A 27,988-nucleotide genomic window follows, 5' to 3' on the forward strand; every position below is an offset into this window, starting at 1 on the left:
CTGTTGTTGTCTTTGCCTCCCCATGGAGTCTGTTGCCCTGGGAACCCTGACTCTGAAGCTCCTGTCCCAGGAAGCCGACTCTGAGAGGCAGCAGTACCAACCTTAAGGAACTAAAGACAATAATTATTTGGTCCTTGTACTCAAGGGGCTTATAGGCTGGTAGACATTCTCAGCAAATATTTGTTAAGGGTAGAAAGAGAATGCTATTATTATGTATATGTAAGCTCTGCAACAAGCCTTGTGTCTGAAGATTTAAAAAAAATATAAGATCACTGGACCAAATATAGTTTAAGAGACATGACTTTGTCATATGATTTGAAGATGTTTTGGGGAATTGAGAATTTAAAAAACATTGTCATGAGATTGAAGCAGTGCTGCATCCAAAATTACAGTTGGTACATAAGAATCCAAAGTAGAGAATAAATGTTTTCTGTTTTCAGCACCTTTTTTGCATCCTTACAGTATTTGTAGGGATGTGAAATCATATGTTTATGCATCTGCTATTTTAAAAATTTATGGTATTTTAAATATTGCTCTGTAATATGCCTATTGTGCCTTAAATATTGCCAGTATCTTTCCATGTGAAGCACACATTATTCTACCTCAGTTCTAACAAAAACAACAACACTGCATGGTATACTTTTGTATGGGTGTGCCTTGAATTAGGAAAACTAGTTAGGACCTATGGTCTGGTAATGCTGACCAGGCTACCTAAGGTTGCTATTACTGGAATAGCAACTGAGGCACCATGATCCTTTCCATGGTCTCTGCTTTGAATTGTCGCAGCTGTTCTTGTTTTGTGAAAGCAATACTGATACAGCTCCTGAAATTTTCAGTTTCTTAAAGGAGCTCACATTTCTGTTTTCTTACATAACTGGCACATTTACCAAGTATCTGATTTGGCACACAGTCCACTCTAAAAAACCTCTTGTTGTCCATCTTTGTGTAGTGGAGTGATAATGATGTTTCTCTCCCTTAAGAGAAATCTGCCTTGAAGTGCACCTATCTCATTGAGGAGCTAATTCTAAAATAGTGTATAAATCAGAACTTTATATACACATTTCGTTAAAAGCATTTTCTCCAAAGTATCAAAATGTAGATCAGCACTTTATCCTAATCATTTGAATTATTCCTTAGGGTGATTAAGCATTAAAGTTAATTCTCCCTAGATAACCATAAGCAATGTCTGTTTTTATGCTGTAATGGTAAATAGAATAAGTAGTTTTATATTAGAGTTGACATTTTCCCAAAGCAGTTTAGGGCTAGTCTTGACGAGTGCTGAAATAGTGCCTAATTATTTTTTCCTGCAACTTGTAGTTACCTCCAATGTGGTAGTTATTAGTCTCTATCTGGAATCATGTCTTGGTGGGTCATGGGCAACTTACGCTGTAAGAACAAGGCATAAATGGATAGGGTGTATTAACTGTAGGGTCAGCATCTGCCATTGGAGATAGAAATCCTTAGGACAGTTGTGATGAACGAGAGAGAGAACGTTGTCAATTCAGATTCTCTACTCCTCTATTCCTGAGAGACTGACTTCCACTTCACCCTTGGTGTAGAGCACCAGGATAGGGATTGCCCAGATATGAACTCAGTCTTAGGTAGATGTGGAGGATTCAGTGTAACGTGAGCCAGGGAGTGGGCTTCCAGCTCTGTGAAGAGAGCCCTGTCCTGTGAGGAGCACCCTGCCAGATGTAGACTTTATGTGGGCTTCCTTTACAGAAGGTTACAGAGATTTAGTTTTGGTTTAAAAAAGCACATATTTTAAATGGTACTATTTCTGTTAAAAATTAAATAGGCTTTTTGAACTGACCTTTTCTCTAGTATTTATATGCTAAATGGACTACACACACACACACACGCACACACACACAATTATTAACCCATTGCTTGAGTTACGTCACCATATTCCTGAGGATTTTGTGGATTTTGCTGTGTCTTCCATGCTGCTTTACTTTGGTTCTGGCTTCCCTCTGGCCTGCCTGGCTTTTTACCTCTGACTTTTCTTCCTGCTGACCTATTGATTAGATAAAACCCACAATGGTATGTACCAGCTGCAAAAGAAAGAGCGGGAAATATCCCACCTCCCAGCTCCATTATTCAGTCTGGCAGGGCAAAAGAAAAAATGCCAGTTCTTCTAGAACTACTTGTAGAAACTACTAGTTTGTAGTTTCAACATGAGAAAAAGCTCTCCATTGAAAAAATCTTGGGTTCTAGAACTTGCCTATTCTCCTCTCCACAAGAGTGTGTCTCATTGTCACTATAGAGACCTATAGGAGCATTTTTTTGGGGAAAGAGTCGAAAAAGTCAATTAAAGTCGGGGCGCATGTGTGTGTGTGTGCACATGTACACCCATGTATGTGAATATACCCATTTTCCTGCCCCCCTCAAAATCTTCCGATCCAGTGAGGCCTCACCACGTAAAATGATATAACTTATTGTTATATATTCCTTTATGGGATTTGAAAGTATTTTGTAAAATCTGGTTATTTGAAGACTTCTTAGAATCAGAATCTTACCGAGTTTGTGATCACTTCTGCCAATTCCTAAAATATAACTTGCTGAGCTTGCTTTCTAGGTGTTGCTTTTGTCTCCAACCACTGATTGCCCTTCATATCATTCATCTAAAATAATACAAATTCATGTGTAGTGCAGTCACTCAAGCTGTCTCAAAAGCATTCTTTATTTCCTGTGTAGTTTTTATTTAGTTTCCTATTACTTTATAAGTCAGTCTGATTTCTTTTGGGCTGTGTGTAGGTGGGCATAGACTAATTTTAGGGCTCGGTGTAAAAATAGTATTTGTATTACTGTTTAATGGTTTTTCCTTTTTTTTTTTATTAGGCAAGAAAAAGTCATATTTCCCACGTTGTTCATGGGTAACTGAATTTGTTTGCTGTGCTCTTTTTCATTCTTTCTCAATTGTGTGGTGGAAGACATATTAACACTGGTTTTACTAATTGCATGGGGCTGACTCTGCTTTAACCGACTTACAGCCCATGAATGAGTTTTCTATTTCCTATTGACTTGACTATATATCGTTATGGTTCAGCTGTGCAAAACAAAAACAAATTAGTTGTAGGGTCTTGGGTTGGTTGTGAATAGCATGCCTGGTAGCACTCCTGATATTGCATAGGGTGCTGTTGTGATGACAGCAGGAACCTGTGGGTAGGGAGTGAGAGTCTCTGTCAGGCCCTGGATTCCATATGACTGTCTTCATGAGGCTGGAGTTCTTTCTGTTACCGAATATCTTCTGTTTTCTCAAAGTGGACACTAGTGCTAATGGAGGGGACTCCCCTCTGCAGTGACTCCTGTAGTCCTAAAGCACATTAGAATGGTAGATTTGGATGTGTATGTAAGATCTGCCTTACTTTTCAGGAATGTACAGAGCTTGGGCTGAGCTTCCACTTACTCATCCTGCTGGGGAAAATAGGGTTTGGAGTGTATCTGCCTGCTCTCCTGAATTACCTGTTCTCATCCTTTTCTCTACTGCCTTCTTAGGTGTATCTGTCATGCTGCTTTGAAAGGTTTAGTCTCTGTTGCATTAGATTTATTGTCCTGACTAGCACCTAAACATGCGTTGGTTTTTCCTTTTTTCTCTTGCCATTTTACAGCTGATCTTTGTTCCTTTTCTTCTAGCTGGGTTCTGTTTTTCAGACCTTTTAACTAGATTTTGGTGATATGACTGTGACATTTCATAGCTTCTGGAATCTTTTTTTACATAGATGATTCCCAGATCAGTATCTCCATTCCTGCCCATTCTTTCTCCATTCAGTCCTGTGTTGTCCACTGGGACATTTTCCTTCGACTCTTTTGCAGCCCCCTGAAACCAAATGTGGTGAGTATGGAGGGATTTTTTCCCCTGGAAACCTTTCCTCATTGTACAGCTTTGCTGTTTCCTGAAGGGACCTTACATGTAGTGTCAATTTTCTATTCCCTTTGACCTTTTACTTCCCAATTCTTGACTCAGAAAGGTGGAAGGTGGACTCTGGCAGATTGTTAATGCCTCTCTACTTCAATCGGCCTTCAAATCTAGAATTCCCATTTCCATCCACCCAGAGCAGCTACTTAGCTAGGTTCTAGTTCCCTTTTATATTCTGCATTGCACTGTTTTCCTCATTAGAGCTGATGTGCACTGGGTGCATTGTAATGGTTGCTTGCCTATGGGCTGTTGAATATCCTCTGGCCGGGAGGAGACTAGGAGAGGATAATGGCCTGGAAACCTGGAGGTGGTTGTGAACTCAGCTCTCCACTGATGGGCTCACAGGTTGAGCTAATGTGAATGGACCTTCTCTTGCTTTGATTTTCTTAGTAATGTAGCAGTGGGGATGAATTTGATGTTCTTTAAGGGTCCACCGGCTTGAAAATGCTGGAATCTCACCCTAAACCTGCGTCAGGAACCATCCTCAATAGTTGCATTTGTAACTCTGTGGAACAGGGGCCAGGAATTCTTGGTACCCAGCAGTGCTCCCTTTGTTGCTGAGGTCAGAGGTACCTGTAGTACATATTGCCATGCCTACCTCTGCTGTCTTTGAGGCTGGGAATCTGACGTTCACATCTTCAAAGTTCAGGCCGTTTGTGAGGCCTGTGCAATTCTGCCTGAAGTGGTAGGAGAAATAGGCTTTGGACTCTGGGATTAATCAGAAAAATGCCACATGGGGCTTATGTGACAGCCAACATGGCATGTAGGCTATGGCCCCTTGCCTTCAGAAGAGCACAGGCGTATATAGCTTTGGGAGAATGTGGACAGGTGATTTGATGTTTTTAAGTATAAGGGAGCTCAAATATTAGACCTTCTCTAGTCCAAAAAGAAAAGGGAGATTTTTGGGTATTTGTCATTGAAGTAGGAAAGTGCAACAGGGAGAAATTATATTTGTTAGAGCCCCTCGTCTTGCTCATGGCCTGTGTGAGTAACTTGATTTCAAACTTGGAATCAATACTCTGAGGTTAGTTTCTTCAGGCAGTAATTCTCTTTCTTTAAGTAATCAAGAGTCATTTGTCAAATCTCTTTCATGCTTGTTTCCGCATGAGATTATATTCTCCCTGCCTGTATGAAACCATTATCCTTGCTGGGGAGTGTGTGTCTTTTTTTTCTTTTTTCTTTTTTTTTAAGAGAACCTCTCTCCATGAGTCTTTAAACTCCTTGGAGACCCCTCTGGTGAGAGGTTAGGCTGGGAGGGAAGATGGTGGCAGGCAAGTTGTGGTACAGAGCAGCTTCTTGGAGTTGGCCTCATTTTCCAAATTATTAGTGGGACAGATTTTCCTTGGAGGTTTTTTCAATATGGAATGGCTGAAGTGGCTTCCTGAGAGAGGTTCTGGCTTTGCACTCCCTCCCTCACTGCTTCTCATGGTTGAGCTGCCGGGCAGGTGGGGTCGGGGTGGGGCAAGCTGCATCACTGTACCCAGGTGCTGGGTCCTGCTGCAGGCTCTTGTGCCGGCCGGTCTGGTGGCTCATGAGTCTGCAGGGAAGGCTGCCCATCTGGCTTTGCTTGCTAAGTAATTTTTATGTTATTTTTCTCCTAAGTAAGAGATTCATATACATATACAATGTATTCATATACATACATACATATACACATATACACACACAATGTGTATAAATCTGGAGAACAATTAAGAAAGTATAAAGTAATAATCAAAATCTTCCCACAGCCCAGAGGGAAGGAAAGTACTGCTAAATTTTCCTTCTACGTAAATATGACTTTATGAACATGTGTATCCCCCACGCATGATAGATTTCACTGCATAGGTAGTAATGTCTCTTTATAAGGGGCTGTAGTTCAGAATCTAAATATTTGCTATTTAATTTTTTTATTCACATTATTGAACATGTGCAGTTTTGGTAATCTGCTTCTTTTTCCACTTAGCAGTAATTACATTCTGAACTTTTCCCATGCTATTAAAACTCTGTAGATTGTGTTGTTAATAACCATATAATATTTTATCATTTAGTTGTATCATTATTTTACTAGTTCCCTGTTGGCTGGTGCTTTGACCTGCTCTGTGGGGGGAAAAAATGAGGGCAGTGGCCTGTGTGATGACGTTGTTGAGAGGGGAGCATATAGTCTCATTACGCCAGGACCCTGAATCTCGATTCTCTAACCAAACTGATGCTTTCCAGACAGCCACTCTTCCTTGGGCTGCCAGTAATCTACTGTGGGCCAGGAAGAGGAATAGTTTTTTAGAGAGCAAATTAATTTCTTGTTGTATGTCCAGTGATTTTAAATGACAGTCTCTCTTTCTCTTCCCTCTCCCTTCCCTTCTCTGCTCTGGTCACCCCCACAGGGCAGTAAACGGCTTTGACCCAGCTCCTCCTCCTCCTGGTCTGGGCTCCTCACGCCCGTCGTCGGCCCCGGGTATGCTGCCTCTCAGTGTGTGAGTGCTCGGCCTCCAGTTGGGGGCTCCTGCCCTCCTCCAACAACCCAGGACACCCACGCCTCACCCCTCGGTGCCTGGGCCCAGCCTGTGCCTCTCCGCCTGCCTCCCCATGGCCGGCAGAGGGCAGGCTGCATGCAGTGGCGGCTGCTGGGCCCTGCCCAGCCCCAGGACTCTGCGCGATATCAATACTGGCTATTTTCTCTTCTCGCCGTAGTGCCGTTGGTTTCACATGATTGCACTTTTGTGGGTCACAAGGTGATACATATGTGTATTACTTGGTCACTGGATGCAGAAGTACTCATTCATCACACCTGCCTCTTAGCCTCCAACCTGCTGTACTGATAGGATTTAGTTGTGTTTAGGACATTACAGATCTTCTAGAAGTTCTTCCCCAAATCAGGTTGACATATGCCCTCCTCCTGAGCTGCCCCAAGCATCTTCAGTGCTAATGATCATGTTATCCCCAGTTTTGCCCCTTCCCCCCTTACAGTTTGAGCCTGTTGCTGGCAAAGAGTCAGGAAGGTCATCGAATTAGGTAACATTTTCTGCACCTTTGATTTTAATTTAGCGCAGTTATCATTCCGTAGACTTGTCTCCCGGAGCAGTGAAACGCTTGTCTGAGTCCCCCATGGCAGGAGCTTCTGTGGTCTGGGCGCACACAGGGCTATGTCTCTGTGCTGTCTCCCTCCCCCATGTGCCTCAGACTCGGGGTGCAAGGTAGTGGCAACTTCCTTGCCAGCTTTCTGGTCCTTCAGTTAAATGACATCTTCAGACCATTTTTGTTTTGTCTTCTAAGGGCCTGTCCGGTTGTGTTGGGAAGGGTTGAGTGGCATGGGGCTGGCCAAGCTGGCTCCTGGGGGGCAGACTGACCACGAGTGGTTGTCCTGTGCATCCTTTGATTACGCTCATGCTGCATTTACTGTTTACATTTGTTTTATTGTACATAGGTTTGTAAACATTACTGCCTAAGGTATTTGTATATAACTTGGGCTTTGTAGCTTTTATTTATTCAGAACTCATATGGCATGTTAATGACTTATGATGGTGTCCTACTCTGGGCAGTGGTATAGGATCATCATGTGGTTAAAAAAAAAAAAAAAAAAGAAAATACTTTTCCCCCTTCCCAAATCTTTTAATGTGGAAACAATAAATTTCACAGAAAAAAAAAAAAAAGAATTGAGGTTGCTTTATTGGGTTCCTGCCATCCCTTGAGAGAAAAGCTGGGTTTTATAAGGCTTTTTATAAGGCTGGGTTCAGTGTCACTTTTGCAGATGGCAAACATGGAGCAAAGAATATTCAGGCAGTTTTAGAAGATGTCGAAAGCACTGAGCAGATGTTCTCATGCTGGTTCCTGGTGTTTGTTTCTAGTCTTAGCTGTGCGTTCCTGGCAGTGTTCGTGTTCTGGGACCAGTGGTTATTTCCACCCATCCCTCTGGGTTGACAGAAGGTTTCAAATGTTGGGTGGCAAGATACAAGGTGACTGGACCTGAGGAAACTATAAACTAGGGGTTTCTCTAAATGGGTCAGACATTCTTAACATGCTTTTCTTAAAATAAGGAGCACAAATAAACAATAAAATTTATAGTTTTAAATTAAGTGAATGAAAATCAATTTTTGAAAACTTAAAGTAGGATACGTTTTTGAAAATTTCTTCTGCTTGTTAATATGTGGGCAGGAAAGTCTTCTGGTAGTTGTTGCTGGCCATGTGACTCACTGAGAGGCATGGGCAGTTGTGTGTGTTGTGCTGGCAGAACCGTTGAAAAGAAAACTCGTAAGTCTTTCACTGATGTGTAGCAATTCCCAGCTTCTTTTCCAACCATCATTGAAAGGATTGGATTAGTTTAGAGGTGTAAGTATTTATCAGACCTTTTTATTGTTGCAGAAAACCTAAATTGAACATGTAACAAGCATAGTTTGTCTGGCTAAAGCAAGAATGAGTTCTGGAGCCCTGAATCCTTGACCCTGGTGCCCTGGTGATTTCTCAGCTTATCTGGAATCATCACATCCAGATGGTTCTGTCCATTGCTGGGTGAGGGGTCCTGACTACAGGGGCCCAGGTGTTATTCACTGGATATCACCACAGCTTTGGCTCCAGCAGAGCCCGGGCAGGTCCGTGAAAGGGCAGCTGAGCGTGTTTCCTGTCCCTCCTGGAGGCGACGATCCCCTTTCCCAAGCCTGGACCCTCCCCCTTCTCCTACCCCCCAACCATTTTATTTTTTTACTATTTTTAAAAGGTTTTATTTATTCCTGTGTCAAAGAACTGGGGTGCAGGCCAGAGGTGTGGAGGTTGAGAGGCGTCACCAGAGACAGAGTGGAGAGTAGCGAGCAAGACAGGAGAGGTCTGCTGCGCCATACATGGGTTCGCTCCCTGGCTGGGGATTGAACTCAGGCCATCCTGGTGGTAGTGCTGAGACTTAACCCCTAGGCCACCAGGGAGGCCCATATTTCAGTTTTAAAAGCTATAGCAGGGCCTCCCTGCTGGTGCAGGGGTTAAAGTCTCAGTGTTATCAAGTTATCTCCAGCCACTGTGGCATGAGTTTGATCCCTGCCATGGAGCTAACCCAGATGGTGCAGCAGACCTCTCCTGTCTCGCCTGCTGCACCCCTCAGCAGTGTATTTCAGTCAGTCTGCCTGTTCTGTATGCCATACTCTCTCAAGTGAATCTTCCACCCCACTGTACCTCCAGCCTACTCCCCAGTTCTTGTATGCATAAATAAATAAAAATAAATCTTAAAAAAGAAGCTACAATAGCAGCCCTTGACATATGAGGAAGCCAGTTGAAGTCCCTGGGCTCATTTTCATCTTTCTGTTTGGCTTATTTGTTTCAAGTTGCTACTTTGTATTTGCTCAAATAGTGCTTTTGCTACCTGATTGGAAACTACTGCATACTGTTTGCCTCTCTAGCTAAAAATTACATATCAGCCACCTACTTCTGATGCCCAGGCTTTCCCAGCTCTCACTGAAGCCTTCAGGAAGGAGCCCTCTCCTGAACTGGGTCCACACTGTCATCTCTCCTGCACGGGAGGTGCTGATCTTCCAGGTGGTGAAGAACAGCTTCCTGACTCCAGGTATTTTCATCTCACCACCCACCCATTCCCATCCCTCACTCCTGAATGTCTTCCTGCATGAGAGCAGTGCCCACTTGCTTTCAGCCCAGAGTGGCCAGAAACTAGTCCCCACCAACTCAGCTGGGAGCCAGCAATCAAAGTGAAGCATTTGAGAATTACATATAGGTAGCCTGGGAGCAGGATAAGCTGGTTTTACCTCAGTTTACAGAAAGGAGGGTGGAACCAGAGTTTAAGTGACTAACTGAGATCCCATAGCTAGTTCATAGGAAAGTCAGTAATGGAGTAATTTTGCTTTACCTGCCACCTTTCCCAACTTGAAGCCTAGCTGGGCTTGACTTTTGTCTTGTGCTGCAGGAGATGAACTGATTGACACTTGGACCCATACCCTTTTCTCACGCGCCTTTGCAACAGCAGGAATACGTGCATGCATCTTTCCTCCTCAGCCAGTCTTTTCCTTGCTGACTATGTTAAATCTGCCCAGATGCTGTCCCAGAGATGCTGTTAGCATCTTCTGAGAGCAAAGGTAGAAGCTGGCATCTCTGGGGGAGGGGAGGCATCTTGGGGTGGAGCCAGATCTGCCTGGTTGAGTGGAGGTCAGCTAGCCTGAGTGCTGGTGAGAGAGGGGTATGGTTCCAAGCAGTCAGTTGTTTTCACTGTTTCCCTGGACGATGCTAAGATAAGACTTTTCTCCATTCCAACTTTTACATCACAGATTGTTTTTCTATATTTGCCCTAAAGGTTGAAACAAATTGAGAACATTCCCTTGATCTTTAAGACATGGACGTTACTTGATTCTTTCTCAAAAATGGGGTGGGGGGTGAGGAGGCATTTTTGTAAATCATTTCTTATCACTTACCGCTTAGAGCATCTAATCTGAAAACTAGTCCTATGACTTAAAAATATGGTATTATGGGAACACAGTAGCCCTTGCTCCATTTTAAGGAAAAACAGTAGAGTAAATATTAATGTAACAGACCTTGTAAAGATAGTTCTTATAAGGAGGCAAATTTGAAAACAAAGTTCATATCCACAGTGTTGAGGGAACAAGTGGAATTTGTGTTATGATTTGGAGTCATACTTTTTGCTGCTGTCCATCTGCACATGCAGGTGCTTGTGGGCTGTTTCCTAATCAGGTGCTAGGTTTCTCTGCTGGACCCATTAAAATATGGAGATCCTGCCTGGATCATGATTTACAGGGGCTGAGGAGGAGGGTGTTGGGCTGGCAGGCCTGGGCAGTAGGTTTTCTGGCATATGCTTGTATAAACAGATGAGTGATGTCTGAGTTAGCTCAGACCCCCATTGCTCCATCAGTAGATGGAACTGGTTTTTGGTTAAAAAAATGTGACTACTCCTTCTCCCCACCCTTGCCCCCCCCAAATATTTTGTTGAGGTAACATTGGTTTACAACATTGTATATGATTTAGGGGTCTAAACCATCTCTCTTCAGATGTATATTACCACACCAGGCCTACCACCAAAGCACCGTGACCCTTTACCATATTTCATTGGACCCACTCCCCACCCTGCTCCCCATCCCTCCCACCATCCCCCTCTGGTAGCCGAAATTCTGCAGTCAGATTTCTAGGGTTTGTTTTGGGTTGGTTTTGTCTCTCCCTTTGTTGTTTCTTGCTATTCCATGAGTGGAATCATCTGTATTTGTCATTTTCCCTCTGACTTATTTCACTTCGTTCCATGCATGTTGTTGCAAATGGCAAGATTTCATCACTTTAATAGCTGTTACTACAGCTATTAATATGTGTGTGTGTGTGTGTGTGTGTATACATATATACGTACACACACATCTTCCTCTCATCTGTCCTTGGACACTTAGCTTTTTTCCATAACTTGGCTATTGTAAATTGTGTTGCAATGATCACAAGAGTACATATACCCTTCAAATTAGTGATTTTGCATTCTTTGGGTAGGTACTGAGGAGGAGAATTGTTGGATCATATGGGCGATCTATTTTTATTTTTTTATGCATACAAAAGCTGGGGTGTAGGCCAGAGGTGCAGGAGGGGTGGTGAGAGGAGTCACCAGAGACAGAGTGGGAGAACAGGTGGATCTACTGAGATACACTGCTGAGGGGAACAGAGGGCAAGACAGGAGAGGTCTGCTGCCCCATGTGGGTAGCTCCCTGGCTGGGGATCGAACTCGTGTTGCGGTGGCTGCCAATAGCTTCATAGTGCTGAGACTTTTCTCCTTGCACCACTAGGGAGGCCCAGGATCTATTTTTAACTTAAAATGTGATTATTTTTAGCAAGGAAATAAATCAGCAAATCCCACCGTCACCTGTAATTTAGAGGAATAGGTACACCTTATGTTATCAGTCACTAAATTACTCATAAGTCTTGAGTCAGTCTAATAATGTAATAAGCTATAGAAGCTCAACTCCTCCTACTTTTGGGATAGTAAGAACAAATAAAATCTCAGTAGCAAAATACACAGTATGGGGATTGGTTGGGATGACTTACCAGGTGGTTAGACCACAGAGCCTTGATGCAAGTGTGTATGTGTGCTAATACATGCAGATGGCAGTGAGCAGTGGGAAAAGAACACAAACAGATAAAGATGCTAAATGCAGCTTAATAAAAATCACAAGTAAAATTCAAAGGCTGCAAATAGTTTACTATTTTGGGGTTTTTATTTTTTTTTTTCTGTAAAGTTGCCCAAATTCATTTTTTTTTAATTGACTGAAATTATGAGATTGAGTTTCTTTCATAACCCAAGTTGGCCTGACGATCAGCACCGAGTAGTTCTGAAATTTGAGCAAGTAGCACAAGACAGTGGCTTCCTGATGTGCTGCATGACTGGCTGAGTCACACTTGGGGAAATTTTAAAACTCAGTTCTCTGGGCCCTCCTCTAGCCCCAAACCTAGTGAAAATATTGTATCTTTTTTTTTTTTTTTTAAAGATTTATTTATGGATATAAGAACTGGGGTATAGGCCAGAGGTACAGGGGGTGAGAGGGTTCACCAGAGACAGTGGGGAGCAGAACAGGCAGGCAGACTGAAATATACTGCTGAGGGGAGCAGCGGGCGAGTCAGGAGAGGTCTGTAGCTCCCTGGCCGGGGATCAAACTTGTGCTGCAGAGGCTGCGGATAGCTTCACAGTGATGTGTTAAACCCCTTGTGCAAACAGGGAGGCCCAATATTGTATTTCATAGAATCTCAAACGTCAACAATTATAAGACACACCTTTATTTTGTGAATCATTAAGAAAAATGAATCAAGATTATGAATTTGCTTAATTGCTTTTTATATTTATTGAAAGAGCTTTTTTAGACAGGTTTTCATCATTACAATTCATATACAAAATGGAAAATATAAGATTTGCTTAAAACTTCACATTGTGATTCTGACCTTTTGAACTGTATTTTGACTGAGTTGTCCATGTTTCCTGGGTGCTGGTGAGCTTTGGTGATGTAGCATTTCTGAAAAGCATATTCCACTGTTGACTCTAGAGTTTTCTCCTAAGCTTTTGATACACATATAGGCTATCTAAGATCTGATGCTGGACTTTATTGATTTTGCCAGGAGTCATATGGTGACAACCACGTCACAATTGCCATCTAGTGAGAGAAGTTGTGAGATGCGTGGGATTTACGTGTTTGAGAACTTGGGCATCTTAGAATCTGCGCAGCGTGGTACTTTGAAGGATGCAGAACTCTGCCTGGGTAGGTTGTCAGACCTAGTGTCGTGTTTAGTCTGCTTGTATCACATCAAGGTTTCGTGACACTCAGTCAGCAGGGATGAAGTCCATTATTGGCTACTCTGAAAAAACAAGACATCACTGTCGCAAATGACTCAAACATGAATTTCCAGTCTCAGTAAGGACTGAAGGACATGGTCACACTCTTTGCTTAAGGCAATTGCAGTTAAGTTACAGTAGGCACTGTACATTAGTGCATTGTTTTTTGAAAACAGCATCATGTCTCTATACCCTTATTGATACTTTCACAGATTTGAGTTGAGCCACTTCACATGGCTGGCTAGATTCCCAAAGGGCACAAGGATGTGGACTACCCTGTCTGGTCCTAACAGCTGGCGTTAGCATTCAAACACTCAGAATTTGGGAAAGTTCTTGATGCAGATGATGTTATCTCCGAGTGACTAGGAAGCCTTTTTGGATAGAGGCCCCCTTGGGTGTCAGTAACAGTCTCTGTTCTCTAGAAGTTCTTGGGGAGGGGGCAGTGGGAGGACCCATCTCTCCACTTTCTAAATTCCAACCTGTGGCCTGTGCTGGTCTTTTATCTAAGTGGGTAAGGTAGCGTTTGACAACTGTGAACCCTTTCCTTCCCTAATCTCGCCATAGACATGTCTGTGGTCAAAGCAAAGCAACAGTGGCTTCAGGGGAAGGGGCCGTGGGTCTGTCATACCCAGAACCATAGGGCAGGCTGGCTGTGAGGACAGTTTGGCTTTGTAGCTCACTTCATCTCAGCTGAGGTTTCCAGGGTCGTGGAAAACTGGTGACAGGAAATGTGACACAGGAGAAAGGGACCCCTTCTGCCCATTTTCGACATTCCCACCACTAAGAAGCCTGGGTATAAACTCATAGCACCAGAACCAGCCTAGCTTTAGGCTACTACAGGCATTCTCTATAGTTTTTGTGATTCCCTAGTATTTCTCTATAGCCCATTCTAATCGGGCCACAATCAGTGGCCTCTTAAAGCCACTGAAGAGGATGCCTTTGGGTCTTAACACTGAAATCTGTGTACCTTGTCCAAAATGGCAGAAACTTCTTTGACCTCTTAAAATACTGTGTTTCACTCTTCTCCCTCTAGCCTCAGTTGGCCCTTTTCTTCCCGGTGCACCCCCACACAGAGAGGCCAGTGGTGAGAACAGGACTTGTTGCCAGGACTGTTCCAGAGAATTAACCCATCACTTAGCAGTTTCTGGGAGTGTTGCGCCCAGAGGAAAAGTGGGCTTGGCTGTTAGCATTTGAAGTTTGTAGCTCTCAACCTCTAATCAGATCACAGATGGGAACTCAAGAAGAGTGTAAAAAACAGATTCCACATTCACATGATTATTCTTGTTTATTGAGGTCTGTTTATATTCTCAACGGGTGCTTTTTCCTCCAAGTAAATAGAGCAGGCGTAAATATCTATAATGAATAAATTTATTGTCTTACAAAAATCATTGTCTAGAAATATGGGAATACAAGAAAAGATATTTGCAGTCAGGTGTCTGGTGGTCAATAGCCAGTACAACTCATAAAGGGGGAATCAAGGATCCAAACCCACATGACAAATTCTTCCTAACAGATGTTAAAGCTTTTAACCCAAAAGGTTTGTGTTTTCAAGCACGTTGCAGAGGATCAAGGATTTATAATTAACACTGATTCATTGTCACTGAATGTTTATAATACCACTTTGACTGGAGGTACATGATAAGCACAGTCAAAACTTAATACATTAAATTGTTACAGAGGCAAATAATAGATTTAACATTGTCTTAGTACTGTAGTGTCTAAGGCACTTTCTGTAATGTCAGTTTGCTCAACTATCAACCGAAACAGAATGCTACGTGTGCACTGCAACACTGTCCGGAGGGAAGGGGCGAGGAGAAATGAACAAAGGATTCACATCCACTGGCATGTCAACATTCAGGCAGGTGGCATTTGTTCTTGAGGTTCTACAAACCTCATTGACAAACTTGGAACAAGTCTCGACACAAAACCAGTATTCCCATTTTGGGCTCAAAGCAGCGGCTGAATTTGCAAGGTCAGCATGAGAGCCTGGCTGGCAAGGGAGGGCCATCTGTTAACTTCTGCTTTGGGGCCTGCGGCTGCTTGCTTCGGAAGTGAGGAGGAGTGCACCCTGGCAAAGCCGCAGGCTCAGGAGACCATCCGCAAGTCAGTGAGATGGCTGCCCAGCAGGGCCTCAGCTGCATCGTGGCCACTAACCTGTCCATGCACAGACCAGCCCTGGCCAAGGACAGTTCACATAACAGATGCGGGGACACCATCAACTTGAGGGAGCTGGGCGAGGTAAGCCCAAATGGATGCTGCTTTCCCCAATCCAACCCACCCTTCCTAATCTTTCCAAAGCCCCATTTCACAGTTTGCTCACTGAAATAGTGTTGATCATTAGTTGAAGGAAATGAGAGATACAAGTGCAGTTTGGGGTCCACAATGTTCTAAGAGACTTTTGTGGCTGAGGAGTCAGGGGCCACATGAACACAGAACTAAGTTATCTGTCCTATGACAGAGCATGCAGAGCGACTGAGCAACAACCACGGGGCTGCCCCAATAACCCAGTGACTGGCAACGAGGGCCTGGAAGTTTGTTTGAAAAAGGGTTCTCTTCTTACCATGTATTATAAAATGGTCTCTTGATGAATATATGGAAAATAGATGCAATGATGAGACAATCTGTTTAATATGTGTATGTTGTGTGTATATATATAAAAAGGGGAGCAATTGTACCTAAATCTGAAGCAGGATACAGTATGTATAGGCTGGAAAGCCTTAAGACACGGTTGATCTCTCAGTAAGGAATCCCACAGCTTGCCAATTTCCTAAATCTGTAGGAGGCCCCAAGGCAGGCTGGCGCTGGGTAAGTTCCTGCGTGTCCCACTGTACCGCCTCCACTGGCTTCCTAGGGCTCTACTCTGACTGCGGTGGCTGCGTCTCATTGACATCACTGGTCTTACTTTCTGTGTCATCGTCTGACAGCTCCAGGGAAGCCCCTTCAATGTGCAGCTGACGCCGGCCAGATCGGCTCGAAGAGAAGCTGATCGGGCCTCCGCGCCTGGAGAGAAACAAGTAGACACACATGTAGGTAAACGCCAAGAGCATGTGGCTGTCAAGTTGTTCAAGCACCTTAATGACTCAGAACTTTGACTTCACGCCTGCATCAGGACACACGACATGGGGTGGGCGGACATGAGCAGGAAACGTTTTATGCGTTTCCATCTCTCCGACACCCCCGCCTGCAGGATATCCTGGCTGACACATGGTATGCACTGAGAGGAGGGCCTCAGAACTGGGGGTGGCCCGATTCAACTAAGGTGGTTTGTGACAGAAATGGTAAGGAAGATGGATTATTGAGGGCAAAGCTCTATCTTCTAACCAAGGCTCAGTATTTCTCTAAAGGGAAAACTGCAACTTTTACTGAGGCTTTATAAGCCATATAAGGTCTGTGTTGCACTTTTTTCAAACGATCCTTTATAAATGTAAAACCATTCTTAAGTTTGTACAAAAGTAGGATGTGAATGGAATTTGGGCCACAGTTTGCCAAAACCTGTGCTGAAACTATTCTTCTGAGAAGGAAGTTCAACTTCAGCTTTCCCCTGGTCTGCCCTTTCTGGTGCAGGTCACACCCGGGGTGGAGAGGATGGGAGGGCTGCTGAAGGCAGGAGGACCTGGCGTGGTGTTTTTTTTAATGGAGGCTGGGACCACGGCTTACTATGGATGTCAAGACATGCCCGGTCACGTGACCTGACTGTCAGCCCTTGTGTAGTATGTATTCCTATATAGTCCACTCCTTATTTATTCTTCTCAGGGATAATTACAGGTCAGAATTCCTGAATGAACAAGCAGGGGGAATGATTAAAGGGCAAGAGTGAGAAACTATGTGAATCTAAGTAAACCTTTGCACTGAAAGCCTACAACTGCAGCTTTCTTCGCAAGCTTTGGGTGCGGACTTGGATACCGGTCCCCTCTCACAGAAGTTCCCAGGTCACTCACCTCAGCCTGTTCTTCAGAGTGCTGACTTCACGGCTCAGGCCCTCATTGGCTTCAGTGGCATCGTCCAGTTCCCGCTGGAGTTTACGCCGAGATGCATTGGCACGTGTAGCTTCTTCTTCCGCTTCCTCCAGCTGGCGTTTAAGCTGTTTCATTCTGGCATTGGCTTTCTCCATCTTGGGGAATTGACATGAACCAAATTGGTGAATTCAGATACATCATCACTGCATCCTAAGTGTCAGCCACGTGAGCACACATACCCTTAGGTTGAGCACTTGATAACTCGGACTGGTTTAAGGCCTGATGATTGGCTGTTCTGAGCAAAGCCAATTATCTACAGAGCAAATGATGCTAAAATAAATTAAAAACAACAACAACAACACAAACCCTATTTTTTACCTGTGAGTTTTCTACAGAAAAATGAATTTAGTATCTTCACACAACTGACCTGTGGGACTGTGAAGGGGAATTGCTATTCCGGCAAAATACAGAAGTCATCAACAGACAATCTCCAACTCTAGGAAATGGTACATTCATTTTTACATCTCTCAGTGTGGGTGTTTCAGACATGCTTGAAAGTACACACTAAGTTTCTCTGGAAGACCTGACATGAGATCTAACAGACCCCCCCCCCCATCTTTCAGTCACGTACCACAGACAACTGATGGCTGTCCTCAGAGTCGCTAGGCCCTGTTGGTGGGTGTGGAAAGGGAAGGGTTTGTGCTGAAGGCAGTAGAGTCCTCAGCTCTGTCCATCTTCCCTCCCAGCGCCTACAGTGGCAAGTGCCACTGTGGCAGAGGGGAGAGTGCGCTAGAAAAGGGTAGCTGCAGTGAATGCAGAGGCGTCCACAGTACAAAATCCCCCTCACTACTCAGAAAAGGATGCCTGGATGCAGACAAGAAGACCACGTGGGTCCCACATGCAGTATATTTGTTTTCTCTGCTTCCTGTTAACATCTCCAGCCAGCCAGTGTTAAGTGACTGCCAACTATGCCCAGGAACTATTTTAGGAATTTGAGAGATGCCAGTGAGTGAACAGACAGAAAGTTTTGTAGTCATGAAGCCCACATTCTAGTGGAAGAAACAGATGGCAATATTAAAATTCAGTTCAGGCCTCACACTTCAAAGCCCACTCAGTGTGCTCTCACCACCCCTCCCTGCGTGTGTCTCTGGTGCACTGGTGGGACGGTGTCTTCGTCTTCTCTGTCCTCAGCACTCAGGAGAGCCTCATAACAGTAAGGAGCACATTTGTCAAAACATCAGAATTTTAAGAGTGTCATAGCATGTCCTTAATTTAGGGAGGCAAATTGAACACTACACTCATTTTGCATCACTCTCCTTCCTAAAGCATTTCTAAGGTGGGAGACGTTCCCCCACCCTGCTTTCTTCCCTTACCTGTTCTTTATACTGATCCGCGTGACGACGTTCATCTTCTACCTGCATGAAGATTTCTTTCAGCTTCTTCTCTGTACGACGAACTAGTTTGTTGGCAGCTGCTCGTTCCCTATGAAAATGATCAACACATTAGTTTCCACAATTCTTGAAAAGAATTTAAATGGTAAAAATTTTTTAAGGCCTTTCTCTCTAGAAGGTGAAAGTTAAAGTGCTTTTCAAGGCCCGTTTATGACCAGAACGACCTAACCGCTATGGCCCAGAAACTTTCCCCTTCTGATCAAAATATGGATCGTCTTTAATGTAGTCCTATGCTGATAAATAGGAAAAAACCATATATTCCTGGGCATTTATTCAGAGGTCTTCCCAAGATCTAACCTCACGACAAAGCCTTAGTTGGTTTCTCCAATCTCAACTTTTTAGCCTGGAAAACAAAGGCCCGGTTTATTAAGTGATGATTTCAATATAAAATGTACTGACTGGCTTCTATGATTCTGGGAGGCTGTGACATTGAAGTTAACGCTGAAAACAACAGAAACTACCATACTTTTTAGTTTGAAGCCACACAAATTAACTGTATGTAGGCCTACAATGTACTACATGAAGAAGTATACTAGAGTGAAACAAAGTTCTTGTGTTCCTTGACAAACATTATATAAAAATGGAAGCAGTGGAGTGAGCTGAAGGGACTAGTGGTGTTGATTACAACTCACCACAAACAAACCCTTGTTTTATTCGAGTGTAGTGGGAAGTACAGGAGGCTGGGCATAGGTCAGCCCTTCGCTGGGCCCTTAGCTCCCCAACAGAGGGTGAATTTGAAGGTCTACCCCATCTCTGACAGTCCATTTTTAATAGTTTTGTAAATGCTTGCTAAATGCTAGTGTGAGAGACCTGACATTTCGGCATGGTGTAGTACAATGGAATGAAAGTTGTTAAACAACCCCTTCCTATGGGAAAAGAAGAACTCCTTTGTTTTTGTCATATTGCATGTCTTGATTGCCAGTGAATAATAGCCTTTCACATGATACCACCACCTTGGGAAACAGACCCTGGGTAGAGATGTGAACTCTCACCACCTAGGAAAACACAGGCGTAGCATGAGTACCCCTAAGCTAAGTTTGGGGGCAGCTGACAGGCCAGCCCAGCCATCCCTGAAGGCTCACACCACTTTCTACCTCCCACTCTAGAGTCACCCTTGTTCCTATCATCTTTTCCCATGCTGTGGCAGCTCCCTGAGGGCGAGGGGGTTGTCTGCCTGATTCACAGGGTTGAGCCTGGACCTGGTCTGTAGCCAAAACTCAGTAAATTTTGGCTTAGGGTAGCAAAAACCTCGTACTTAGCTTCCTGCTCAAGCTGCTCCTCCAACTGCCCAATCTTGGCTTCCAGGGCTGAGATAGTGGCCTTGAACTTGGACTTGACAGCACCCTCTAGCTCCTGCAGCTTGGCCTTTAGCTCTTTGTTCTGCCGCTCCAGCTGCTGGCGGGCATTGTCACTCTTCTGGGCTGCACTGCGCTCGGCAGCTAGCTCTGCGTTCAGAGTGTCCACCTGGAGAGGAGAGATGGGGTGAGTCGGTCTCACCAGAGGGGCAGTGTAGCCCTTGCCGGGGGTGGGGGGGCAGGCTGCTGTGGGGGCCACCTGTAGTGTGGTCTTGCGGAAGCGGTCATTGAGTAGCTCCATATTGCTCTGCTCCTCTTCAAGTTCCTCCTCCAACTGTGCAATTCGTGCCTCCAGACGCCGCTTCTCATCCAGCAGTGCAGACCTGGCCAGGGCGAGGGGAGGACGCAGCTCTGTGTCATGCAGGGAAATTCAGGGAGACTCCTCCACCCACCCTGCTGCTGGGACACGTGCAGTGCTCTCATTTTTCTCTTTCCGTTGCACCCACCCCCAATCCATCAACAAGTCCTACTGATCACACTTTCAAACACTGACTTCACTCCACCCTCACGCCTGTCACTCCAGCTCAGGCTGTTCTCTCCTGGACCTCTGTGGCGGGTTCCCTGCTGCTTCTCCATCTGTTCTCCACTCACAGCTGCCAGAGTTAGCTTTCAAAATGCAAATAAACGACCCTGGCATTTATTTCCTAACTTAAACTCCACTGGTTTTCCAGTGCATTGAGGGAAAACAGCATGCTAACCTGGTAACTAGATGGACAAAGCATCTTCAAAACAAAATTAAATGCAAAACATTCAGAAAAAGGTTAAGTGTAATTTGTTGGCCAAACAGTGACTTTGAAGATCTTATGTTAGAAGGCTTGTGCGGTCTCTGGAAACGAGGTCAGTTCCAAGTGCATTTCCTTCACACCTCCTGTGTGAGCGACCGGGAGAGCGGTGTGGTCAGCCTGGTCACACAGCCAGCTGTGCGCATCTTTCCAGGCTGGACGAGCAAACCAACTACTGACTATCAGATGCCAGCAAACACCCCCGGCTTTCAGAGCAGCAGGCATGCTGGAGGGGCTGCCACTGTATTCTGTCTAGGTGCCCACCCCCTTTCACCCGCCACCAGGGAGACTCACTTGCCAGAGGCGCTGTTAGCGATCTCATCTGCCAGCTCGTCCCTCTCCTGCTCAGCATGTCGGCGGGCTCGCTCAGACGAGGCAAGTTCCTAAATGAGTTTAGAGGGATTTAAGGCTGTGAGCTGTTTTTTCAAATGTGGTATCTGACAGTGCCTGAATACTGCAGCTACTTTGCTCCTGGCACTGTGTGTGTGCCTCAAATGGCAATTAGAGAAAGCAAGCTGGCAAACTTGCTGAGGAGAATCTGGATGTAGGTCAGCCAGGTGATTGCTGTGTCAATATCCTCACACAGAAACATCGGCAGAGGCAGTCCAAGTCTTTGTAGGGGCTTTGCTGTCACTTTCAATATTTTTAAGAGGCAGCTAGCTATTCCTGTCTGCCTTAGAATCCTGATGTTTCTTAATCATAAACTGAAGACATACTTTATGCAAACCCTGAACTTTACCAACTCATGGCCCGAAAGTGTCTATCACATATGCAAGTCAGAGTTTGGAGGTCAAGTACGCTAGCGGCACAGTATCAAGGCATCAGAAAATGAGGTGGTTATCAGAGCAACACAGATCACAGCTCCCAGGGGAGAAGCGGGGACAAGAGTGTAGCTTCAGGGGCTCAGGTGGTTTGGAGAGCTGGGGTTCTGCCCAGCTTTCTAAAGAGGAGGGAATGCTGTCCAGGCAGGCTTTTTTAGCTTTCAGAGAATGAGGCAAGAAAAGGAGGAAGAACTGCCTGGTGGCTACCTTTCCAGATTTTTCCTTGGAGAATAGATCTGCAAAAGGTAGGATAGCACATTTCTTATCGTACCTGGGTAAAGACTGAGATCATATTCTCAATTTGAGGACTGCCATCTCCCTTATTTTATGGATGAGGAAACTGAAGCCTACATGGATGAAGTGACTTGCCCAAAGTCCCAAGGATGGCCAGCAGCTGAATCTCAGGGCCTCTTCTCTCAGCTGCCCCCTTAAAAAGATGCCACTTTAGTCAGAGTACATCTTTAGATGCCAGAGAAGGTGGGGTGTATAAAAGGAGTTTGTCTGCATGCTCTGCACATGAACTTGGCTTCTTTTGTTAGATATAGGCCCTCAGAAAGAGTTGCAGCACATGAGGTGGGAGCCCAGGAAATAATGGCAGCAGGCAGACTGGTAGGCCTGACCAGAGCGCCTCCGGTTGACAAATACCATGTCAACGCCTGCTCTGCTGTCTGCTGGTGTCACATCCTCTTGGACCCAGTGCACTACAGGCAGGCTGCGGAACCCATGGAGAAAAAGAGAGGACCTTGCCCAGATGAATAAAGGTGTTTGAGGGAAGGAGAAATAGCATGAAAGGCAGGAGTTAGTGTCTCAGACCAATCTTCTGAACGCGATGAGCCCTTGTGCCTGAAGGTTAGAAATAATGCCTTCAGCTTTCTGAGTGATCTGAAAGGGCTGAGCTGCAGGGAGTGTGATACTTAGGTAATGCCCTCGGAGCTCTCCAGGAGGCAAGTGCTCAGAGCCCAGTCACCTGTAGGGAAGAGTCACCTGTTCATCAGTTCCATGATGAACTGGCTAGACCTTGGCCATCCTACTTCACTGCGGAATAAGAATGCTTTTAAGCACACATGGAACATTTAATGGCCATGGTCTGGTCCCTAGTACTGCTCTGCTGACAGCATTTTCTAACTAACAATGCAATGAAACTAGAAGTAAAAAAAGTCACAAATTTGGGAATTTAAACCACATTTTAAAATTATACATGGGATTAAGAAAAAAACATTTAGAGAAAGAATTAAATGACAACAGAAGTGTACCATATTAAATTTGTAGGACAGCGTGAAAACAATAATTGGGGGACTAGTGTTTCATGCACATATAAGAGGAAAGCTTGAAAATTAATGAGTTAAGTGTCTAACTCAAGAAGTCACAAAAAGAAAAAATCCAAATGAAATAAAGATGAGCAAAAAGTCATGAAATGAACATAGAAGATCAAAACCTAAAATGGGGGCCTCCCCTGGTGGCGCAGCGGTTGAGCACTGGGCTGCAAAGCTGCCCACAGCCTCTGCAGCGCCAGTTCGATCCCTGGCCCCCGGCGAGGGTCCCACATGGCGCGCAGACCTCTCCTGCCACCCGCTGCTCCCCTCAGCGGTGTACTTCATCAGTCTGCCTGTTCAGTTCCCCACTCTGGCTCTGGTGAATTCTCACTCTCCCGCCCTTCTGACTGTACCCAGTGCTTGTATAAATAAATAAATATATCTTTAAAAAAAAAACAAAAACAAAAAAACCTAAAATGGGCTCAGGGTAATCTTATGATCTGGTTTTCAGTTCCTTCTTCATTCTTGACACTAGAGAGTTCTATTTCTTACAAGTTCAAATCTACATCTATAGTTGTCTGTGGTAATTTTTTTTTAAAGATTTATTTATGTATATAAGAACTGGGGTACAGGCCAGATGTGCGGGAGCGTGAGAGGATTCACCAGAGACAGAGTGGGGAACAGAACAGGCAGACTGACTTAAAATACACTGCTGAGGGGAGCAGCAGGCGAGACAGGAGAGGTCTGCTGCGCCATGTGGGCATCTCCATGGCCAGCGGGGATAGAACGGCACCTCAGAGGCTGCAGACAGCTTCACAGCGCTGTGCTCAACTGCCTGTGCCACCAGGGAGGCCTGTCTGTGGTAATATTTTATGCAGCATTTCTAGGTGTTTATATTGGGAGGTTTTTCATTAACAGATGTTAACATTTCGATTTAAGTTGCTCTTATTTTTCCAAGTTTGAATAAGATTTGATCCTTTATTTCTATACAAATATATGTATACATTATATATGTACAGTTCTTTGCATGTCAATTATAGTTCAATAAAGCTGTTTAGATAAAAAGAGAAATGTATTTATTCACGTGTGCCTTGCACTTACATAATCCCATACTATATGTTACTCATCACTCCCTGCCCATGAGAACTTACAAGAGATAAGTGAAATAATTGTTTGATTATAAGAAAATTTAGTAGGAAATCAATAAACATACTTCTGTCCTTTTAATTATCATATGAATAGTGCTACTGTGTACGAGATATTCCAGTGTCAATAAGGAGAGAGTTAAAGGATCCTGATGCTAACAAACACATTGCTCCCTTTCCTTACACATGGGTACAAGTCCTGTAAAATGGCTTGGAGTTACTAGTCACTTCTGCCTTTAGCCAGGTGTTGAGGAAAATATATGAGCAGTGTCAAAGTGTGACCACTTTGTTTGCCAAAATGAAGTAATGAATGGTTGAGTACCATTTCAAAAATGGATAGTGAAATTACAGTAGGCCACAAAGATACTAAAATGTTTTTACCCGGTTTTGAAGAAATTTCAAGGGCAACTATTTGTTGAACAAATGAATGCATACAAACCTCCTGTAACTGAAGGATTTCTGCTTCTAGACTCTTTAATTTCTTTTCACTCTCTTTGGATTGAGCAAAAATTTCATCTCGAGATGCACGAGCTTCTTCTAATTCACGCTGATAATCCTTCATCTGAGCCTAAGATTAAACAGGAAAGAAGGTTTGTAGGAGTTTTTGTTCTTTTAAACATACATTCTCTTTAAGCATTTCCCCCATATTATAAAATATAGTCATTAGACATAAAATTATGTGGAAGTGACAAAAATATCACAAGAGAGCATTCAGATCACTATCCCTTCTGAATACAGAAGCAAAAGTGCTCAATAGATAGTAGCACCAATCCAGCGATACAAGAAAAGATTACAGACCATGACAAGGCGGGATTTAGCTGAGGAATATATGATCTGAATATATGATCATCTCTGTAAACAGAATCGTGACAAAAATCTAACACTCCTTTTTAAAAGCAGTAACAGAATAGATGGTCTGACAATACACATCAATGAAAAACCAACAGGCAATAAATATCACATCTACCGTCAAGACGTAATGTTTGTTCCCCCCCCGCCCATATCAGTAGGAAGACAGTGTTGTCCAACCTTCCCCCTTCTACTTAACACTGTAATGGAGAGTCTAGTCAAGGCAATTAGGCTAAAACAAAGAAATAAAAGACATCTGGATAGGAAGAAATAAGACAAGCTCAACTTGAAGATGATAGCCTGTATCTAGAAATTTAAGAACTCCACCAAAAAGCCATTAGAATTAAATGAATTTAGCAGGTTGCAGGACACAAGGTCAATATATAAAAGCCAACTATTCTATATACTGAATGTTCCAAAAGTTAAGAAAACAATTACATTTATAATAGCATCAGAAAGAATAAAGTCTTAGATATGATTTAATAAAACAAGTTTATAAGACTTGCATACCAAAAAACTATAAAACATCATTGAAAAGACTGAAGAATATCTAAACAAACAGATTTATCTACAGAGTCAAAACATCATCAAAATCCAAGCTGGCTTTTGCAGGGGCTGGGGAGAAATTGAACATTTGATCTTGAAGTTCATATAGAATTGCAAGGAGCCCAGAATAGCTAAAACGATCCTGAAAAAGAACAAAGTTGGAGAAGTTGCATCCCAATTTCAAAACTTAACCACAGAGCTACAGTAAACAAGACTACGGTACTGGCATAAGGACAAATATGTTAGATGAATGGAGGCATAGAATTGAGAAGCCGGAAATATGCATATAAATCTATGGTCAGTTAATTTTCAACATTGGTGCCAAGGGCAATTCAATAAGGAGAAATAATAGTTTCAAACAAACAGTGCTGAGATAAGTGGATATCCATACGCAAAAGAAAGTTGGTGCGATACCTCAAATCATATAGCCAAAATAAAGCGGATCCAAAACTCTTAGAATAAAACATAGGCTGAATCTCCATGACCTTGGATTTGATAACAAATTCACAATTAACAAAAAATGAAGTCGAAGTCAACTTCTAAACGAAATTTTTTTTTTTTTTGGCTGCAAACAGTGCCACCAAATGAAAACAGAAAACCTAGAGAATGGAAGTAAATATTTAGTAGTCATATATCTCAGAAGAGATGATAGCCAGAATACATGCAATACTGCTGAAACTCAGTAATTAAAAAGAGGTGCAGAGGATTGAAAGACACTTTTTCCAAACAAGATAATAGCCAATAAACACATGAAAAGATGTCAACCTCGTTAGTCATAAAGGCAATAAAAAAGCCACAAAGAGATCCCACTTCATATCTGCTAGGATGGCTATGATTTCAAGACAGGCAAAAACAAATGCTGATAAGGATGCAGAGAAACTGGAACCCTTGTTGTGGAAAGGTTTTTTGCAGTTCCTCCAAGTTAAATGAAGTGACCCCATAGCTCCACTGCCTAGTATTTGCCTGAGAAAACTGAAAGCACAAGTCCACAAAATACACCCGAATGCTCACAGGAACAGAATTCAAGTAGGCAAAAGGTGGAAATAACCCAGATGTCCATCAACTGATGAAAAGATAAATGTGGTATAGTCACACAAAGGAATATATATTATTTGGTAATAAAAAGGAATGAAATACTTATTCATATGAATGAACCTTAAAAATTAAAGTGAAAGAAGCCAGCCACAACAAGCCACATATTGTATCATTCCATTTATATAAAATGTCCAGCATAAGCAAATCTATAGAGACAAAGATGATCTATGGTGGATTAGTGCTGAGATAGTGGGGGTGGGAAGTGAGAGTAAGGGGTACAGAGTTTCTTTTAGGGGGAACCAAAATGTCCAAAATTAGGCACTTGTGATGGCTGCACAAGCTCTATGAATAGACTGAAACAAACAATAGAAAACACTTTAAGAGAGCTGTACACAGGGGCCATCTTTATGGCCACTGCCCCAACCCACCACCAAGGATGACAGCTTCACTGGGCCCCTTAGAGGGGTGATATGCCAGCACCACGTGGGGCAGCAAAATGACAGGCTGGGTGCAGCACAGCACTTTCTTCCCCAGCCTCACGGGTCATATTGGGCTTGACCTCAGCAGGGCCAGATGACACCATCGAAGAATGATGGCCAGCAGTACATACCTGAAGTTTTCGAAGCTGCTTGATCACTTCATCCCTGGCTTTATTTGCTGCTTCAATTTGAGCTTCAAGGTCCTTCAGGTCTATTTCCATTTTCTTCTTCGCAGCAACAGCAAGTGCACGCTGTTTCCGTTCATCCTCCAGTTCTGCCTCGAGCTCCCGCACCTAATGGACAGCATGGGTTATGCCTGAGAAGACTCAGAATTCACGTCAGAGGACAGGCAGCCTGCCATCACATAAGGGCTCTGTTATCCTGGAGGTGCTCTTTGCTCCCCTGCAACTGTTCTTATTACAGAAAACCACAATTGAATTTTGTTTAAGGAGATCTTTAAACAATACCTGGTACAAATCTTTTCCACTAACTGCTATGAGAGACACAAGAAGGCAGAGTCCCTCTCTTCAAGCTCTCAGTCTAGGTGATGCAACACAATGGGAAGATTGGCGACAACTTCTGAGGGAAGTTCCCCTGGGGACACAGGCAGCCTGAGGAGCGGCCCTTGCTGAGGTGCTAGGCTCTCGGGCCAACACCCTGCAGGCAAGCAGCTGGGACACATTCTCTAGCCCCACTCAGGCCTTCAGATGGTGCACCTCACTGAGTGGATTCTCAGCTTCTGACCACAGAAATTGTGATTAAAAAGTTATTTTAAGCCACTAAGTTTGATGTAGTTGTTAATCCAGCAATAAATGGCTAATAGATACTACTGGAGTGAAAAGAACAAAATAAAACAAAATTTAATACATCTGAGATCCAAGACCTGATACCAAGAACTCCAAGGGACTGCTACATATCTACAATTAATTTCAAAAGTAAACTTTTAAATTAGAAGTTTAGTATACATTTAGAAAAGTATGTACTGTCAAATTCTGGCTACATTTTAAACTCAAAAAATTTTAAATACCTGTTTTCTCCTCCTTATCAAATGGTTTAATGAGAACATGTGATCTGAACTTCAGAAATATGCTGAATCATCTTTTCAGATACCCACTGATTTTTG

General features: G+C 43.6%; 2 protein-coding genes across 23 annotated transcripts in view; one reads left to right on the top strand and one right to left on the bottom strand.

Moving 5' to 3' along the window:
* Nucleotides 1-27,988, top strand: part of NDEL1 (nudE neurodevelopment protein 1 like 1) — a 90,014-nt gene that overhangs the window by 27,582 nt on the left and 34,444 nt on the right. For 9 of the 20 annotated variants that reach the window (XM_037494711.2, XM_054689856.1, XM_054689858.1 and 6 more), the window contains one exon: nt 9,319-9,443. The exons of 5 other annotated variants lie outside the window; for them this stretch is intronic. In XM_037494711.2, coding sequence (XP_037350608.1) covers nt 9,319-9,443 — 125 coding nt within the window. Of the gene's footprint in view, nt 1-2,841; nt 2,877-6,282; nt 7,549-9,279; nt 9,444-27,988 lie in introns of those variants that run through there. 6 more of the 20 variants (XM_054689865.1, XM_054689864.1, XM_054689866.1 and 3 more) reach the window with 6 other exon arrangements.
* Nucleotides 14,548-27,988, bottom strand: part of MYH10 (myosin heavy chain 10) — a 143,666-nt gene continuing 130,225 nt past the window's right edge. For all 3 annotated transcript variants that reach the window (XM_037494707.2, XM_037494708.2, XM_054689852.1), the window contains 8 exons: nt 26,997-27,158; nt 24,396-24,524; nt 21,032-21,120; nt 20,155-20,278; nt 19,856-20,064; nt 18,523-18,631; nt 17,132-17,304; nt 14,548-16,193 (listed from right to left, as the gene is read on the bottom strand). In XM_037494707.2, coding sequence (XP_037350604.1) covers nt 16,049-16,193; nt 17,132-17,304; nt 18,523-18,631; nt 19,856-20,064; nt 20,155-20,278; nt 21,032-21,120; nt 24,396-24,524; nt 26,997-27,158 — 1,140 coding nt within the window. In that variant the 3' untranslated portion in view covers nt 14,548-16,048. The remainder of the gene's footprint in view (nt 16,194-17,131; nt 17,305-18,522; nt 18,632-19,855; nt 20,065-20,154; nt 20,279-21,031; nt 21,121-24,395; nt 24,525-26,996; nt 27,159-27,988) is intronic.

Source organism: Talpa occidentalis, unplaced genomic scaffold, assembly GCF_014898055.3.
Source record: "Talpa occidentalis isolate TD23 unplaced genomic scaffold, MPIMG_talOcc4v2.1 talOcc4.7, whole genome shotgun sequence".
Taxonomy (NCBI): Eukaryota; Metazoa; Chordata; class Mammalia; order Eulipotyphla; family Talpidae; genus Talpa; species Talpa occidentalis.